This window comes from Juglans microcarpa x Juglans regia, chromosome 3S (assembly GCF_004785595.1).
Source record: "Juglans microcarpa x Juglans regia isolate MS1-56 chromosome 3S, Jm3101_v1.0, whole genome shotgun sequence".
NCBI lineage: Eukaryota > Viridiplantae > Streptophyta > Magnoliopsida > Fagales > Juglandaceae > Juglans > Juglans microcarpa x Juglans regia.
In genome coordinates this window covers 4,413,212-4,429,163 of record NC_054599.1, presented here as the reverse complement: position 1 = coordinate 4,429,163, position 15,952 = coordinate 4,413,212, and the positions used below count along the sequence as shown (strand labels likewise).

Below are 15,952 nucleotides of genomic sequence, written 5' to 3'. Positions count from 1 at the left end.
CAGTTGTTACCCATGATAATGAAGTTGCAATTCACGAAGAGAAGTTCTCTAAGTCTCTTAACTCTATTGGCTTAGAGGAGGAGGAGAAGAGAAAGGGAAGTGGGAAAAGAGAAATGAGAGAGAAGGTCGTGGGCTGTGGCCACTAGCATTGGCATGAGAGGAGCGAAGAAGAAGAGGAGGGCTTGAAGGGGAAAGGGAGACAACTAAGAGTCGAATGAGAGGAGAGAGTGAGAGAGAAAATATCATATGTACACATGTAGAGGTAGGGTTAGCTGGACGAGGTAAACCCCGGGCAGGCTTGGACCCAACTCGAGCCCTACACCCGCATGGTTTCACCATGTGGGCGGATGCCCTGCAATCTGCATGGGACGGGCGAGGACGAACTAGGGGACAAATGGACCGGCGGCGGGTCCCGTCACCTACCCCTAAGGGCTCCCTTTGCCTACCATTTGTATTGGCCGCATTAGTTTGTAAAGATTACTTTTGTGAAATCAAACTTTGTGAACCTATCACTTCTCATAATTTTATCATCCCCAAAAAGAAAGGTCCATCAATTTTGTGTTTTAAGCACAAAAGTGGTAATAATTTTCTTAAAAGTTACCCGCTAATTTACTCTTAAAAAGAATTAATATCTTCTATTCATCTCTTATTTCCTTCGAAGAGATGGTACCATATAATATCATCTAATTATTGATGTTTTTTAATCGAACAGTCTAAAAGATAAATAATGAATTAGAAATATAAAAACCCCATTCACATGTTTAAACGTTCTTTGGGTATCAAGATAAACAACACATGATAGGTTCATACGTATTGACGTATTTTAATTCCTGACTAATTTCCTCTTCCCTAGCTAACTATTTCCTCAAAGTTTTGGACTTCTCTCAAAAAAGTTTTCTAACATTAAAGTCTATATATGACTTATTAAAGAAGTAAAATTATTTATTAATCTTCACTCACAATTCTTCGCATTTTTTATACAATATATAGAAAACTTGAATTAATTAACTAATTAGGTCTTATTTAAATGTCCTCCCTGCCAAATCCACATCTTTCCCATCCATTTAAGTTTTTTGGATAATTAGTCATGACAGTAAAAAATGGTGGAGATCTTGAGTTATAATCTTGACTGATCATGTAGCTTAATTACTCTCTCATATAAATTAAATACTCTTTTTGTTGGTTTAACGTATGAAATAAGAGCTTTGCTAGAGAAGTACGTGTTAGAATCTGGCCAGTTTAAACTTTTGAAATAATGGATGTCATGGGGTTGGTCAAAAGGTGTAGTGAGAAGCTTGTAGTGTGGAATAAGTCTAATTTGGGCATGTGAGGTATCAACTGGACAAAGCAAAAAATGGCTAGAAAGGGAGGAAGAAGTCATGTGGAGGTAGAGATCAAAGGTCCATTGGTTAAAGGAAATGGATCATAATACAAGATATTTCCATTCCAAAGCTTCTCAAAGGATGAAGAAGAGTTTCATTAAAAGATTAAAAGATGATCGAGGGTTTTGGTATGAGGGTGACCAAAGAGATGGGTTAATTCTAGAATACTTTAGGTCTCTATTTTCTACATCTGAGCAAAGGGGGCAGTTGAATATTCTAGAGGGTTTAGAACACAGAGGTTCTAATGAGATGAATGTTGAGCTTACAAAAACCTTCACTACTGATGAAGTTGTTGCTGCTTTACAACAAATGCACCCAACAAATGCCCCTAGACTAGATGGGATGTCACCAATCTTCTATCAGAAATTTTGGCATGTCATTGGAAAGTCTGTTACATCAGCTGTGATACAAACTCTGAACTCAGGTGTGTTACCTATTGACCTTAACTATACTCTGATTAGTTTGATTCCTAAGAAGAAATGTCCTGAGATGGTTGCTGATTATCGTCCTATTAGCCTTTCTAATGTGATCTATAAGTTGGTGTCTAAGATAATTGCAAATAGACTTAAAAGGATGCTACCTTCCATTATTTCAAAATCCCAATGTGCTTTTGTTCTTGGGAGATTGATTACTAATAATGTTCTAGCAGCCTATGAACATGTTAATTATTTGAGACATAAGAGACAGGGGAAAAATGGTTATATGTGTTTGAAATTGGATATGAGTAAAACCTATGATAGGGTGAAATGAGACTTTTTAGAGAGGATTATGTTGAAGTTAGGATTTGTAAACAGTTTTGTTCAGTTAATCATGAAATATGTTACAACTATTTCTTTCTCTATTGTGGTTAATGGGTTACCACTTGGACCTATTTGTCCCTGCACAGGGATAAGGCAAGGGAATTCACTATCCCCTTACCTATTCCTTTTATGCACAGAGAGTTTAATTAGCTTATTGAAGTGTGCTGAAAAGGATAGCACTGTTAAAAGGCTGCGAGTTTGTAGAGGTGCACCTATAATTAATCATCTACTATTTGTTAACGATAGCATCATTTTCTGAAAAGCTGATGCTAACACTACCAGGAATATTCAGTCACTGCTAGAAAAATATGACTTGGCTTTTGGTCAAAAGATTAACAAAGAAAAAATTGCAATGGTTTTCTCTAAGAATGTTTCAAAGGATAGTTAAAGGGAGCTTTTGATGTTGTGGGTTGTGACCTCTTTTTCAGCAGTATGATGAGTACCTAGGTTTGCCTAATTTGGTGGGAAGGTCTAAATCAAGGGCTTTTGTTGAGATTAAAAATAGAGTTTAGAATAAGCTGTAGAGTTAGAAGGATCATTTTCTATCACAAGGTGGAAGAGAAGTTCTTATTAAAGCAGTTGTGTTATCCATACCAACATATGCTATGAGTTGTTTTAAAATTCTTGTTAGTTTTTGTAAGGATTTGGAGAGGATGATGGCATGGTTCTGGTGGGGGCAAAAAAATAATGAGAGAAAACTGCATTGGATGAGTTGGGATCGTATGTGTGAATCTAAGTTCAAAGGAGGGATGGGATTCAAAGACTTAAAGGTCTTTAATATGGCTTTATTGGCTAAGTAAGGGTGGACGATACAGCAAAATGCGAAGACCCTTCTATACAGAATTTTTAAGGCAAGATATTTTTCAAAATGGAGCTTTTTTTATTCTAAGCTAGGAGCAAATCCCTCATACGCATGGATAGGGATTTGGGAACCAAAAAGATGGCTACTGGAGGGTTGCAGATGGAGAGTAGGGACAGGAAAAAGTATTAAAATCTGGAATGGATCCCAGGTCATAAGCCTTTGGTGCAAGAAATGGATTTAATGCAAGGAAGTCACATGGAAGATACAATGGACACACTCATTGATCAAAAGACCAAATGGTGGAAGGTGGAGCACATTAAAGCTCTCTTTAATCCAATTGTCACTACTGATATTCTGAAAATCATACTGTCAACGAATTAGTATGAGAATAAATGGATATGGACTCAAGAAATGAATGGCAACTTTAGCGTTCGAAGTGCTTATCGATTCATTCAAGAACAATGCAAAAGAAGTCAGGGGGAAAGCTCTAGGTGTACAGATCAATATAAACTATGGAGAATGCTTTGGAAGATGCATGTCCCTAGAAAGATCAAGACTTTTACATGGAGAGCCTGTAAAGATATTTTTTCTACACTTAGTAACCTTAAAAAGAAGAAAATTAAGGTGGAGGACAGATGTTGTTTCTGTAAAGCAGCACCAGAGGATGTTTTACATGCCTTAGTTTTTTGTCCTACCACTAGGGATCTATGGAAGACTTATGTGCCTGTTATGAAGAATATGAATTCATAAATGGATTTCTTGGCTTTGGTTACATATGTACTAGAAAAATGAACCAATTCAGACTTCACTATGTTCTTTCTTATAACTTAGGGATTGTGGTTCAGGAGAAATAAAATGCAGATGGATAAAATCTTAATTGAGCCTAGTCAGGTTATTAAGCATGCTTTGTCTTTGCAGAAAATAGATAAGGATCTCATGAATTCATCAGGTGAGATAGCGAAGAGTATGTGTTGTTGGAAGCCACCTCCAGTGGGTTTTTTCAAGCTGAATGTTGATGGAGCCATTTTTTTTGACTTGGGAAAAGCTAGTGTGGGTGTTGCTCTTAGAGATGACAAAGGAAAGTTGGTGATAGCTACTAGTAAGATGGAAAATGAGGTAGAGAATCCTGATACTATTGAATTGTTGGCTTTACTACGGAGCTTACAACTTTGTGTCCTTTTGGGTTTCTCCAAAATTTTTATTGAAAGTGATTGTTTGTTAATGGTCAAAGAAATGAAAGAAGATCAAGATTCCTTTTCAGCATATGGTAATTAATCTTATCATGGAAGCAAAGAGCTTGTTGCATCATTTTCATGAGGTTGAGATTCAACATGCGGTACATCGCATGGGGAATGAGCTGGTGGCTCATAGATCTACTAGCCCGTTATGCTTGGATTGTTGATAATATTGACATGTGGTGGGATGATGTTCCTATGTTTGTTGCTCAATCTCTTTGGATTGATCAAAATAGTTTTTATTGAACGTTTGGTTAATAAAGAAAAGAAAACTATGTACCCTTATCATGGGCGATTGGGAAGGTATGGCGGCATGCCAGGCAGGTAAGCAGGGAGAAAGAGGAGTTTGTGGAGACCTTTACTAAGGTGGAGTCCAATCGTTGGCAAAAGCAAAAGAGGATTGACTGGCTTTGCTTGTCAAAATGCCCGGTTAAGGTCAAAGCTTGATAAGTCGCTAGAAGAACCCGACAAGCATCGCCTTAAGGCAGTGCTTTGGGGGGAGGTGCACGACAATCTACAGGATTTGTTGGACCACTAGGTAAAGGCGTTCAGTGACCTGAATGAAGTGGGCCGGGAGCTTCAAGAGGAGGACTTAAAATTGAAGAAGCAACATAACTCTGACACTCGGTCGTACAATTGGCTCAACAACAACTATGTCCCTCTCCAAGACGGTGAAGAGTAAGTCGGCTAAGCATAAGTCTAGGGCCCAATAGATAAAGAATCTAAAGGCCGACATGGCTATGGCTCGGGCCACAGTGTAGATAGAGAATTTATGGGCGGAGGAGTTGGATGCCAGGTTGGGCAAGATGGGGTGTCAGGAGGCCTCCCACAATGCCGTTATCGATGACTTGAGGTTAGACTTGACCAGGTCCAAGATATTATTCCCCACCTGAACGACCAGTTGTACCTTGTGCCAGGGGCCTGTGGCACGCCCATAATTACCCTAGTCACTGCCTTTAATGTGTTGTGACGTCTAAGGTGGCTCCATTAATGTTGTGTAGCTTCCTGGGTGGTGTCTCGACGGTTGGCAATATGTGCAGTCACTTATTGTCCCCATCATCTGAGAATGAAGGGTTGCGCATGCCTTCCGTTCACTTGCCAGTGTGGATCCTTTAATGCTGATCATTGCAAGTGAGTGTCAAGGTTGGCACATCCCGTTTGTCCCCTTTGACTTGTTTCCCGCATAGTATATTTCCATTTTGTTAGCACAGCTCGTGGGCCATGACCCTTTGATAATTCATGGGCACTTAGAGGGTAGGCTCCAGCTCCAAGAGGGCCTTAGTACCTGGCCCAGGCCCAATCCAATGGGTCAGGAGTGGAATATCCTTTCCAATTCATGTAAAAATTAACACAAAACAACCTCCATACAAAAAATCGCACACAACACCAATTAACAATCACGCCTAACCAACCAAAATCAATGTAAATATATACCAAAAAAACTAGCTTACATCGTCACTATACTGGGGAAGCATAAAGTTGGATTTCGCCGGAAGCTTACAGTGATATGGCTGCAGATTTGAAATTAGACACGGTTTCTCTTCGACATCAACTTGAGTTCCCAGATCTGGTCTACACCGTTTCGAGTTTGCAATAATCGGCTTTGTCCTAGAATCCCAGAGAGAGAGAGAGAGAGAGAAAGAGAGAGAGAGAGGGGGGAAGGAGGGAGGGATAGGAGCACGAACGCAAGAGAGAAAGGATCACAGAAGCACGTGAGAGAGAGAAAGGATGAAATCAGGACAGGAGAAAGGAAGAGAAAGGAGCATGAGAGTGAAGTTACAAAATTTTAGACGGGAGGGAAGAGAGAGACGAAGCACGGGAGATCGATTTTCTCATCAAGAACCGTGATTTGGCCCTAGACTGGATTCACTACGTGAGATGTGCGGTATAGGAAAAGATGACGACCAAACACTTGAGAGCAAGGGATCACCCAACGAATGGACGAGCTCCAAGGAGGGAGAAGAGAGAGAGGCAAGAACAATGCTTTCAGAGAAGTGGCGGTCTAAATCTTATCTAAACTGCTAGAATAACTGTGAATAGTGCCTTAGAGTATCATTTTAGCAATCCATATCATTTCGCTTTTTAGCTGATCAATTAGCAAAATTGATTTTATTATCATGATTATTTAATTGAATAATATTATTCTCAATGTTATATTTTAATATTTCTAATAATCTCAAATTATATAGTCTATTTAAATTAAGTTTGTAAGTAATGTTAAATCATAAATTTGCACAACAGGTCAAAAAGGAAGGAACACAGTGGTAGTTTGAGGCTACGATGATGCAGTCAAAAAGTCCACGATTGATGGTGGTTTGGGCGTCGATATGGAACTCACATGTTCGTCGATGAGAATAAACAAGAAATATATATATATATATATATATATATAATGTAAATAGAGATATATATATATATATATCCATAGTTTAGCATAAAGGCCTACGTCCATATGTTGTTTTGGGATGAAATCTACTAAAGTTTGATGATTGTACAATTTCTCATGGCCTCACCTAGGGCTATGACTCAATACAATAAAGTATATTAGACTTCTTAGAGGTTGAAGAAGATGCTATCTTCAGAAAGAGAGAAGATTTGGAGTTTCTATGCGTAATCAAGTCTCTCTCAAATCTGAAGAGATTTCCTCTCTTTATAGAGACTTCTTTCTTTCGAGCAATTGAGTTATACTTATGAAACAATTTCCTTTTACGTGCGTAAGTTAACTTGTCTTATGAAATACTTTCATTTTGATGATAAACTGCCAACGGGCTGACCCAACTCATTTTATCCCCCAATGAGTCAATTGCTAAATAAAAAACCATTAAAAATCGACCTTGATTCAAAATAATAAAATTAAAAATGAAGAAAACATTTAGCTCACCAGCCTCACCTTGTCCGACTTGGGCTACTCAATGCACGGACATGAAGCCCACTACACCTATGATCCATAAGGATTGTGACGTTTTGGACACAATAAATGGCCTTTCAGCTTCCAAATCCAAGTGAAGGTTCAAGACTTTCAGAGTTTCGAGCAACTCACTCGTGCAAATTCTCATCAACATGGTGTTCATCACTATCCCAAACCAGAAAACCCTATCCCTAACCCTAGATCCAAATACCACAACCCTCCATTCCCTCAAGCTCTCCATTCACCGCCACACCCAAATTCCCATCCACCTCCTCCGAACCTTGTTCCTCTCCCACAGTCACCCTCTCCCTCCTCCAGAATACGACGCCGTTGTCCTTCTCTCCGACCTCCGCGTCACTCCTCTCTCCACCCTCACCCTCCATCTTCCTCTCCTCGGTGGTACCCAGCCACCCAACGTCCCACCCCCCAAGCCCAAGCTCGAGTTCCTCAATTCCAAGCCCCCTCCCAACTATGTCGCCGGGTTGGGTCGTGGTGCCACGGGATTCACTACCCGCTCCGATATCGGTCCTGCCCGTGCCGCCCAGACCTCCCTGACCGCTCCGCTGCTGCGGTCGGTGGTCCCTCGGGGGTCGGTAGAGGCCGAGGGAAGCCCGGCGATGAGGACGCCGATGAAGCTGAAGACGCCGAAGATAAGGGCTACGATGAGAACCAGAAGTTCGACGAGTTCGAAGGAAATGATGTCGGCCTGTTCGCCTCGGCCGAGTATGACGAGGACGACAAGGAAGCCGACGCCGTTTGGGAAGCCATCGACAAGCGAATGGACTCGCGGCGCAAGGACCGGAGAGAGGCACGGTTGAAACAGGAGATCGAGAAGTACCGCGCGTCAAATCCGAAAATCACCGAACAGTTCGCGGATTTGAAGAGGAAATTGTATACGTTATCGACCCAAGAGTGGGAGAGCATCCCAGAAATTGGAGATTATTCCTTGCGAAACAAGAAAAAGCGGTTCGAGAGCTTCGTGCCGGTGCCAGACACGCTTCTAGAAAAAGCTCGACAAGAGCAAGAGCATGTCACAGCATTGGACCCCAAGAGCCGAGCTGCTGGTGGCACCGAAACGCCGTGGGCGCAAACTCCTGTCACGGATTTGACAGCGGTGGGTGAAGGAAGAGGGACCGTGCTGTCGTTGAAATTGGATCGGCTCTCGGATTCGGTTTCGGGACAAACCGTTGTTGACCCGAAAGGGTATCTCACTGATTTGAAAAGTATGAAGATTACGAGCGATGCCGAGATTTCGGATATCAAGAAGGCAAGGCTGTTGCTTAAGAGCGTGACTCAAACGAATCCGAAACATCCGCCGGGTTGGATTGCCGCCGCCAGGCTTGAAGAGGTGGCGGGGAAGATTCAGGCGGCGAGGCAGTTGATTAAGGAGGGTTGCGAGCAGTGTCCAAAGAGTGAAGACGTGTGGTTGGAGGCCTGTAGGCTAGCGAGTCCGGAAGAGGCCAAAGCGGTCATCGCGAAAGGCGTCAAGTCCATACCCAGTTCGGTTAAGCTCTGGCTGCAGGCAGCGAAATTGGAGAACGACGATGTGAATAAGAAGAGCAGGGTGTTGAGGAAAGGGTTGGAGCATATACCAGATTCAGTTCGTCTATGGAAGGCGGTTGTGGAGCTCGCGAACGAGGAGGACGCGAGGTTGTTGCTTCATAGGGCGGTGGAATGTTGTCCGTTGCATGTAGAACTGTGGCTGGCGTTGGCGAGGTTGGAAACGTATGAGAGTGCTAAGAAGGTGCTGAATAGGGCCAGGGAGAGACTGACCAAGGAGCCAGCGATCTGGATAACGGCAGCAAAGTTGGAGGAGGCAAATGGGAATACAGGAATGGTGGGGAAGATTATAGAGAGGGGTATAAGGGCATTGCAGAGAGAGGGTTTGGAGATTGATAGGGAGGCTTGGATGAAGGAGGCTGAGGCTGCTGAGCGTGCCGGGTCGGTAGTGACTTGCCAGGCCATTATTGCGAATACAATTGGGATCGGGGTGGAGGAAGAGGATAGAAAGAGGACTTGGGTGGCGGATGCGGAGGAGTGTAAGAAAAGGGGTTCGATTGAGACGGCGAGAGCTATTTATGCTCATGCACTCAGTGTGTTCTTGACAAAGAAGAGCATATGGCTCAAAGCCGCGCAGCTTGAGAAGAGCCATGGGACGAGGGAATCCCTTGATGCTTTGCTTCGTAAGGCAGTTACTTACCGTCCTCAGGCTGAGGTTTTGTGGCTTATGGGTGCTAAAGAGAAGTGGCTTGCTGGAGATGTACCTGCGGCGCGGGCAATTCTTCAAGAAGCTTATGCTGCTATTCCCAATTCTGAGGAGATTTGGCTTGCGGCGTTTAAGCTTGAATTTGAGAATCATGAACCTGAGAGAGCTAGAATGCTTCTTGCCAAAGCCCGAGAAAGAGGAGGCACGGAAAGAGTGTGGATGAAATCTGCGATTGTGGAGAGAGAATTGGGGAATACTGATGAAGAGAGGAGCTTGTTGGATGAAGGGTTGAAACGCTTCCCTTCGTTCTTCAAATTGTGGCTGATGCTTGGACAGCTAGAGGAGAGGCTGGGTCATTTGGAGAAGGCTAAGGAAGCTTACGAGTTGGGTCTGAAGCATTGCTCTAGTTGCATACACCTTTGGCTTTCTCTTGCTAATCTGGAAGAAAAGATGAATGGGCTGAGTAAAGCTAGGGCGGTCCTCACCATGGCCAGGAAGAAGAATCCCCAGAACCCCGAACTCTGGCTTGCTGCAGTTCGAGCTGAAATGAGGCATGCCAATAAGAAGGAATCTGATATCTTGATGGCCAAGGCATTGCAGGAGTGTCCCAATAGTGGTATTTTGTGGGCAGCATCGATTGAAATGGTTCCTCGTCCCCAACGTAAATCCAAGAGTATGGATGCTCTCAAAAAATGTGATCATGATGCCCATGTCATTGCCGCTGTGGCGAAGTTATTTTGGCATGACAGGAAGGTGGATAAAGCTAGGACGTGGCTCAACAGGGCTGTGACACTTGCCCCGGATATCGGAGACTTCTGGGCATTATACTACAAATTTGAACTTCAGCATGGGAGTGACGAGAATCAGAAGGATGTGCTGAAGAGATGCATTGCTGCAGAACCAAAACATGGCGAGAAGTGGCAAGCAATTTCGAAGTCTGTGGAGAATTCACACCAACCGACTGAAGCCATCTTGAAGAAAGTAGTGGTTGCACTTGGGAAGGAAGAGAACGCAGCTGAGAATAGCAGACACCAATTCCAGTAAGGTTGTAGTCTTCCGATCCTGTCTTCTTGCTTTATGCACCCAAAATGTTTGTTTATACAGAGATTAGCATGTGCCGCCTCCCTCTTATCTCATTAGCCTGTGTTACTTACTTACCTTAGGGGCCTTTAAATGATACTACCCCTTCATTCCCTCGCACAATGTTTGGAGCACTAAACTGATTATTAAGCTTAGATTTATGTTCATCGTTGAGTTAGTATAGTGGAGGTTCTATTTTTTTTTTTTTTTTTTTCATTGTTGAGATACTATAGTGAAGATTTTTTATTTTAATGTTTGGATCCCGCTGCTGTATGTTTTTGCCTTAATTTACAAGACTAGGTATGATTGTAACGATTGTTCGCAGTCTGTCTAAAGACCACATCGCTTTCCTGCTGATCCATTCATAGACTATGTATGATCGGTGCACAGTTTTTTCATTGAGTGACCAACTGGAATTGCAAAATCAATTCTATTGAAATGCTCGTGATTGATTGATTGGGTAAAAGACATGTTGCGTTTGCACAGTCTTCAAGATTCCTCGCCATACAAACAAATGCTCATGATTCACGACTCAATCTCTACTGATCAAAACTGAGATTAGGAATCATATCGTCTGCTTGCTTGGAGGTTTAAGCTTGGGGGGGGGGGGGGGGGGGGGGGGGGGGGGGGGGGGGGGGGGGGGGGGGGGGGTGGGGGGGGGATGAAGGTTCTTAAAGTTGTGAAAGATATTTAAAGCTTATAGAGGCCTTCTAGAATTTTTAACATGCCTAAACGGTTTTTCCATGGCTTTCTTTCAAGTCTTCTGCTGGGATGTGATTAGATGAGATATTATGTGAGTGCTTCATGATCTACATGCCCGTTGAAAATTTGTAAGATTTTATAAGTAAGATTGAAAAATCTTAATGCTTTCATAAATCGCATACCCAAAAATCAGGGTTGTGTGGATATTAAAGACTATATATAGACTTATTAGCTTGGTGAGCAGGTTTACAAGATCAACTCTGAAGTTCTTGCTAACTAATAGGTTGTGCAGGGTGCAGCCTTTCTAAGCAAAGGTGTTGAGGAGGTTTCTCCTTGGTGCTTGTTTACACTAGCACATCTAGCTTCTCACTCATCTCCCATAGCTTCTCTACATCGTTTATTCACTTCTTTAGAAAGCTAGTTTTCTAATGAGGCGGAGTTCTTGTTCCATCTCCATTGAACACCAGATGTTGTCAGACTGGGGTGAGCTGCGACAAAGCTTTTCCCTACGTTTAATTCAGAAACATAGCCTTAAACAAAGCCTGGAGAGAGAGATGTGTTCTCCCTAAACGAGCCTGTGTACTCCCTAAACATAGAAGAAAAGGTTATATTCCTATTTCCTCATGGTAGCGCCTGTTGAATTCCTCAAGAGTGAGCTGCCCCTGGCCCATTCAAGCCCCCTGCAAAACCTACCAGATCCCCCAAGCTTTGACTTTGGTGGCACATTTCCAGCCGAGGTTTTTGTATTTTACCTAGAATTAATTAATTGCATCCACAGCAAAACCACATCATGAATTCGTATGTTGTCTTTGTGACAATCTGTTGTCCTAAATTGTTGTCATCAATGAAGAATGTCACAAGCAATTTCCTTTTGCCCAAAAAACAAAAAACATATACTCACTTACGTGTAATTGGCAAAGGCTATATGTCAAGGGAAGGGTGGAAAGATCGAGATGCATTAACAGTATAGTTCTCATTGGCAATTCCGACTGATTTTGGAAGTTCTCCAGCCTTTGAGGGCAATTCTTATTCAGCTGAATTATGTGCCATTTTCTGGTTGTTCGTTCGGCTTTATTTCAACAATCTCGGCTTTATTTTTAGGACTTGGAATGGTTCCAACAAATTGGTTTCCACAAAACCCGAGATTGTTGGTATTAATGCAGTCCTGCTTAGAATACGTTAACTCAGGCCTCTTGGAATCCTAAGGTCCTAGAATATAAAAATATTCTCAAAATAATAATAATATTAAAAAATAATATTTAAATAATATTCATCTTAATTTACTATTTAAACTTTTCTTAATGCAAATAATTTTTAGCGTTAACGGATTGAGAAGTTAGTGCAAATAAATTTCCTTTCAATATTTTATTGAGAAATTTTCAAAATTAGTCGAAATTTAATTTCAAAATCTTCCTTTAAAAAAGGAAAAAAAAAAAAAACTCGAGTCCCAATAGCACTCGTACAACTTTTCTTTTAAGCTTTTCTAAAATCTTTATTTTGTCTTAAAATCATCTTAAATCTGAAAAAGTTTGATTTGATAGAAAATAACAAAATTCTAAAAATTATGTCATTATCCGTCATTTTGTTGATAAAAACTAGAATATACTAGAAACTACCTTTGAATAAATTTTCGTTAAAAAATAAAAAATAAAGTGTTCGTAAACACTAGTCAGCAACGTTGCTAAAAAAATATTTTAAATAATCTTCTCCCCAGGGTCCAATTAAAACATGAAACGTGTCTTGAGCAACAGAATTTGACATGCGCTGGCCAATTAAAACCAAGAGAACATGTCATCCGACGTAAAAAATACTCCAAATCCGGTCGACGTAATATCTCTCGCCCAAACTATAAATATAGTAAAAAGCATATTACACCGCTCTCCCTCACAAATATTGATCCGACTTTGTTCGAAGACGACGACGACCCAGGAAGACCCTTGGAATCTCTCTCTTCTATCCTCCATGGCTTTCGTTGAACGCGGTTAGCTCTATCTTCTTGTCATATCTTTTTGTGTTCAATTTATAAATATTATTGTTGTGGTAAAATAGGGTTTACACGTTCGCTTCTCAGATCGTTCATCCGCTTATTGAGATTTTGGAATTTTGGGCTTTTGATTGATCACTTTTTCTATAAATCGTTGCATTGATTATTGTGTAGCTTGGATCGTTGCACCGTAATTTATGACCATGTCTCCTCCCCCCTCTTATCTGATTCGTTTCGGTATTTGGTTGGTTGAATCAAAAGTAAACGCTGTTTTAGGGATTATTATACTTGTATAGACAATTACGAGTGTATCGTATAACAATTATGATTATGTCATTAGAGATTTTCTAACTGTGATGAGGGCTTGGGAAAATTTTGCGATTTTGTTAAATGTGCCTGGAAGGGGTTGTAGATTTTTTTTTTATAAGCAAGAGATAAATTTTATGATGTACAGTCCTCAAATGGGGACTGCATTGCAAGCTTAGTTAATTTTGTCTTTAAATTTTTTCAAAATTAGAATAATATCTTTATCAAAATGGTACTTTTTTTCCATTTAATGAAGGGCTTGCACATGCAGTCTCCATTTGGGGACTGCAAATAGAATTTCTCAAATTCAATTTTATTAATATGAATGAAATATGCATGGCCCATGTACACATGAAGTATACAAAAAAACAGCTAGATACATTCTAAGAGCGAAGGAAGGGGATTGTAGATGACATTGCTTTCCTTTCAGAGCAATTTGATCCGAGTCCCCCAAAACATTATTTAAATCACCCCCTTAGGGCGAGAACGTGTTCCTTTGATTCGTGTTTACCATGATTGGGCTTGTTAATGAGCTGGCATGACTTGGCGTGCAATCCAATGGGCTGCACCTTGATCAGGATGAAACCTTTTGATGATTTGCATAAGATAAATGATTTTGTGGCTTGGGAATGGTTGTGATGCTTATGATTTTCTAGTACTTTGTGATTCAAACATTGGACAGATTCTCGTCAATTAGCCAGTCATTTCCCTACCCATTTCAGGTGCCTTTCCTGTCTAACTAAGGATGATACAATTGTCTATGGAAAGATTGCATTTGGCTGATATAGTGTCTTCGTTTATTGCCTTGGCTTCTATTTATTTATTTTGGGGGTACTGGGGAGTGGTGGGGACTGGATTTTGTGTCTACGCTTTTATATAGTTTTTATTTTTGTCCTTTTTTTTCTTGTTTCTGCTGCTGGGCCTTGTTCACAGTATGGAGTTTCTATTTGAAAAAATCTATTCATCATCTCAACTTCTATCATCCTCCTATCATTCCATGATGTGGCATTAAATGATAGGTTGACAAGTGAAATGTAATAAATAATTTTCAATCACCTAATGCCACATCATAGAATGATGAAAGGATGATGGAAGTTAGGATAATGAGTAGCATTACTCTTTTTATTTATCTCTCATCTCTTTTTTCTTCTTTCTGCTGTGCTGCAACAATATTCTCTCTCTCTCTCTCTCTCTCTCTCTCTCTCATCTGCAAAAGTATTTCTTGTCTTTCTTTACTTTTTCTCCTCAGCTATTTCTAGAATTTCATTCATGTAATTTGGAATATATGCTTCATTTATGTGTATTGAGAATATCTTTTTTCATAGGCAATTGAATATTTTATTGAATGATACAAAAGTTAAATTGAGTACACAAGATGTATATAAGAGAAACGCTTAATTAGAAACATAAGATTTTGTATTAAGAATATTCCAGAACATATAATTTGGTTGAACAATAAAGTTTGTCACAAATGTTGCTTCCTTACTATTTTTTTCCCGGAGTTGATGACCGGGGTGCTGAGATTGGAAATATGTGTGTGTAACACTCAAATCGATTGAAATTGCTTATCTTTGCATACTGTTCTATGACATACTTGTGTCATTTGGTGGCATAGCTGAGTCATAAAAAGTTTTTGTTTTGAAGTATGTCTCCAAGTTTTAAATACCCAGAGGCCAAAAGAACACATTGCAGATGCTTTCATACCTCTCAACTGTTACCATTGTGAGAACTAACTGTGATTATGTATGCACTCTTCATAGGTGTTGTGAAATCAAAGCGATCTATATGGCGCCTAAAGACTATCACCGACTTCTTCTGGGCCTTTGTTAACTTCATAGGCGTGTTTTTGCAACTATGTTTTCGGTAATCCTGATTCTCCTCATTAACTTTTAATGGATATATACTGACTTGGTAGTATCAAATCAGTCTTAAATTTATTGGAAGCTTATGTTCTCAATGCTTTCATGCCTCAGATGGAGAAATCAGATGCTTACAGAAAAGGCTCTGGTGCTAGCAAGAAATGGGATGGTGGTGGCCCTGGAGGTCCTGGAGGAGGACCATATGGTGGTGGGCCACGCGGGCCACCTCGTGGACTAGACAATGTCCGCGGACTTGATAGTGTTAGAGGGGCTGACCATAGTAAGTTTATGCTGGCTCCCTCATTTATTTTGATTATCATTTTTTTTTCTTGTGGACCCCTTCTCATAAAAATGTATTCTCTTAAACTCCCAGGTTCTTTACCTGCATGTGGCTCTTGCTGTGTTAAGCCTCAGAGGAATCTCTTGTGCACTTACAACATTGTGTCTCTAGTGTTTGGAATGGTGTAGGGAATTACTTCCATGATATCGTAAGGAACTGAAATTGTGTCTCAAGTTTTATGCAAGGAACTGAAATTGTGTAATATGTGCATCTTGACAGACTTCTAAAGAGAACTTAATAAACATTGATGACTCGAATGTATAAATTAGCTTTGTATGCTGTAACAAGTACACTGGTGTGTACAAGCATTGTTGTCTCTAGGGGAAGAGGCAGGGCAAATGAATAGGC

General features: G+C 40.8%; 2 protein-coding genes across 2 annotated transcripts; both read left to right on the top strand.

Moving 5' to 3' along the window:
• Positions 1-7,207: 7,207 nt before the first annotated feature.
• Positions 7,208-10,725, top strand: LOC121258522 (protein STABILIZED1). Its single transcript, XM_041160055.1, is given in 3 exon segments — positions 7,208-7,664; positions 7,667-10,501; positions 10,571-10,725. Coding segments are annotated over 2 exon segments (3,096 nt in total). The 5' UTR covers positions 7,208-7,279; the 3' UTR covers positions 10,378-10,501; positions 10,571-10,725.
• A 2,259-nt stretch (positions 10,726-12,984) lies between these two features.
• LOC121258521 (selenoprotein K) lies at positions 12,985-15,869 on the top strand. Its single transcript, XM_041160054.1, is given in 5 exon segments — positions 12,985-13,096; positions 15,166-15,246; positions 15,249-15,268; positions 15,379-15,544; positions 15,638-15,869. Coding segments are annotated over 5 exon segments (381 nt in total). The 5' UTR covers positions 12,985-13,077; the 3' UTR covers positions 15,733-15,869.
• Positions 15,870-15,952: the final 83 nt, after the last annotated feature.